At 45.8% G+C, this 1,678-nt stretch overlaps 1 protein-coding gene across 1 annotated transcript in view; it reads left to right on the forward strand.

Moving 5' to 3' along the window:
* LOC104784384 (extensin-1-like) overlaps positions 1-1,327 on the forward strand; it is a 1,728-nt gene extending 401 nt beyond the window's left edge. The window contains exons 2-4 of the mRNA XM_010509415.1: positions 86-494; positions 817-1,113; positions 1,257-1,327. Of these exons, the coding sequence (XP_010507717.1) occupies positions 86-494; positions 817-1,113; positions 1,257-1,327 (777 nt within the window). The remainder of the gene's footprint in view (positions 1-85; positions 495-816; positions 1,114-1,256) is intronic.

Below are 1,678 nucleotides of genomic sequence, written 5' to 3' on the forward strand. Positions count from 1 at the left end.
CCCATACTACTATCACTCTCCTCCCCCTCCAGTGAAATCTCCCCCTCCTCCATACTATTATCACTCACCACCCCCTCCAGTTAAGTCTCCGCCACCACCGTACTACTATCATTCACCACCCCCTCCGGTTAAGTCTCCACCACCACCATATTACTATCATTCACCACCCCCTCCGGTTAAATCTCCTCCTCCTCCATACTACTACAACTACCCACCCCCTCCAGTTAAATCTCTCCCTCCTCCATACTACTACAACTCCCCACCCCCTCCGGTTAAATCCCCCCCTCCTCCATATGTATACTCATCACCACCACCACCGCCAAAGTCATACACACCACCGTACTACTACTCATCACCACCTCCTCCGGTGTCATACCCTCATCCTCACCCACACCCACATCCACTTGTCTTCAAAGTTGTTGGTAAAGTGTATTGTTACAGATGTTATGACTGGACTCACCCCAAAAAGTCTCATGATAAGAAGCATCTCCAAGGTATTTCCATGTGTTCAATAATGAATTTTAATCTTAGCAAATTCCTTACTTGACTAGATAAGATATGTTATATTTGATGATTAATTCTAGGATAAACTATATGCTTGTAGCATTGTATTGTAAAGTGGTGGTTGCATGTAGTATAGATTATTTCATTAGTGGAGAAAAGAAAACGATATTAAGTCAAGAAAAAGACAAGAATCTGTTATTGACTTAAACAATCCAAAGAGATCGAACAAGCAAAATCGATTTTGTGGATACCAACTATAAGGACAGGAAATAATATTTTAGATTTTAACATAATTTGTTTTTGTCATTTTAGGTGCTGTTGTGGAAGTGACTTGTAAGGCCGGTGACAAGACGGTTAAGGCATACGGAAAGACCAAGAACAATGGTAAATACGCAATCACCGTTAAGGGATACAACTACCGTAAATACGGAGGTGATGTGTGCACGGCCAAGCTTCACGCACCGCCTAAGGGCTCACCATGTAACATTCCCACAGATTACCATTGGGGTAACAAGGGTGCTAAACTTCACGTGAAATCGAAGACAAAGGACGAGGTTGTTCTTTATGCTAAGTCCTTTGCTTATGCACCAAAGAAACCTTACGGAGAATGTCACAAACCGGCACCTTACCATCCTCCTTACTACTACAAGTCCCCACCACCACCAACCTATGTCTACAAATCTCCACCACCGCCAACTCCTACTTACATTTACAAGTCACCGCCACCTCCAACCCCAACATATGTCTACAAGTCTCCTCCACCACCAACCCCGATCTATGTCTACAAGTCTCCGCCTCCTCCAACCCCAACATATGTCTATAAGTCTCCGCCTCCTCCAACCCCAACATATGTCTACAAGTCTCCTCCACCACCAACTCCGACCTATGTCTACAAGTCTCCGCCTCCTCCAATCCCAACATATGTCTACAAGTCTCCTCCACCACCGACTCCGACCTATGTCTACAAGTCCCCGCCTCCTCCAACCCATACTTATGTCTACAAGTCTCCTCCACCACCAACTCCGACCTATGTCTACAAATCACCACCACCGCCAACCCCTACTTACGTCTACAAGTCCCCGCCTCCTCCAACCCCGACATATGTCTATAAGTCTCCTCCACCACCAACTCCGACTTATGTCTACAAGTCACCACCACCGCCGACTCCAACATA

Source organism: Camelina sativa, chromosome 4 (genome assembly GCF_000633955.1).
Source record: "Camelina sativa cultivar DH55 chromosome 4, Cs, whole genome shotgun sequence".
Classification (NCBI taxonomy): Eukaryota; Viridiplantae; Streptophyta; class Magnoliopsida; order Brassicales; family Brassicaceae; genus Camelina; species Camelina sativa.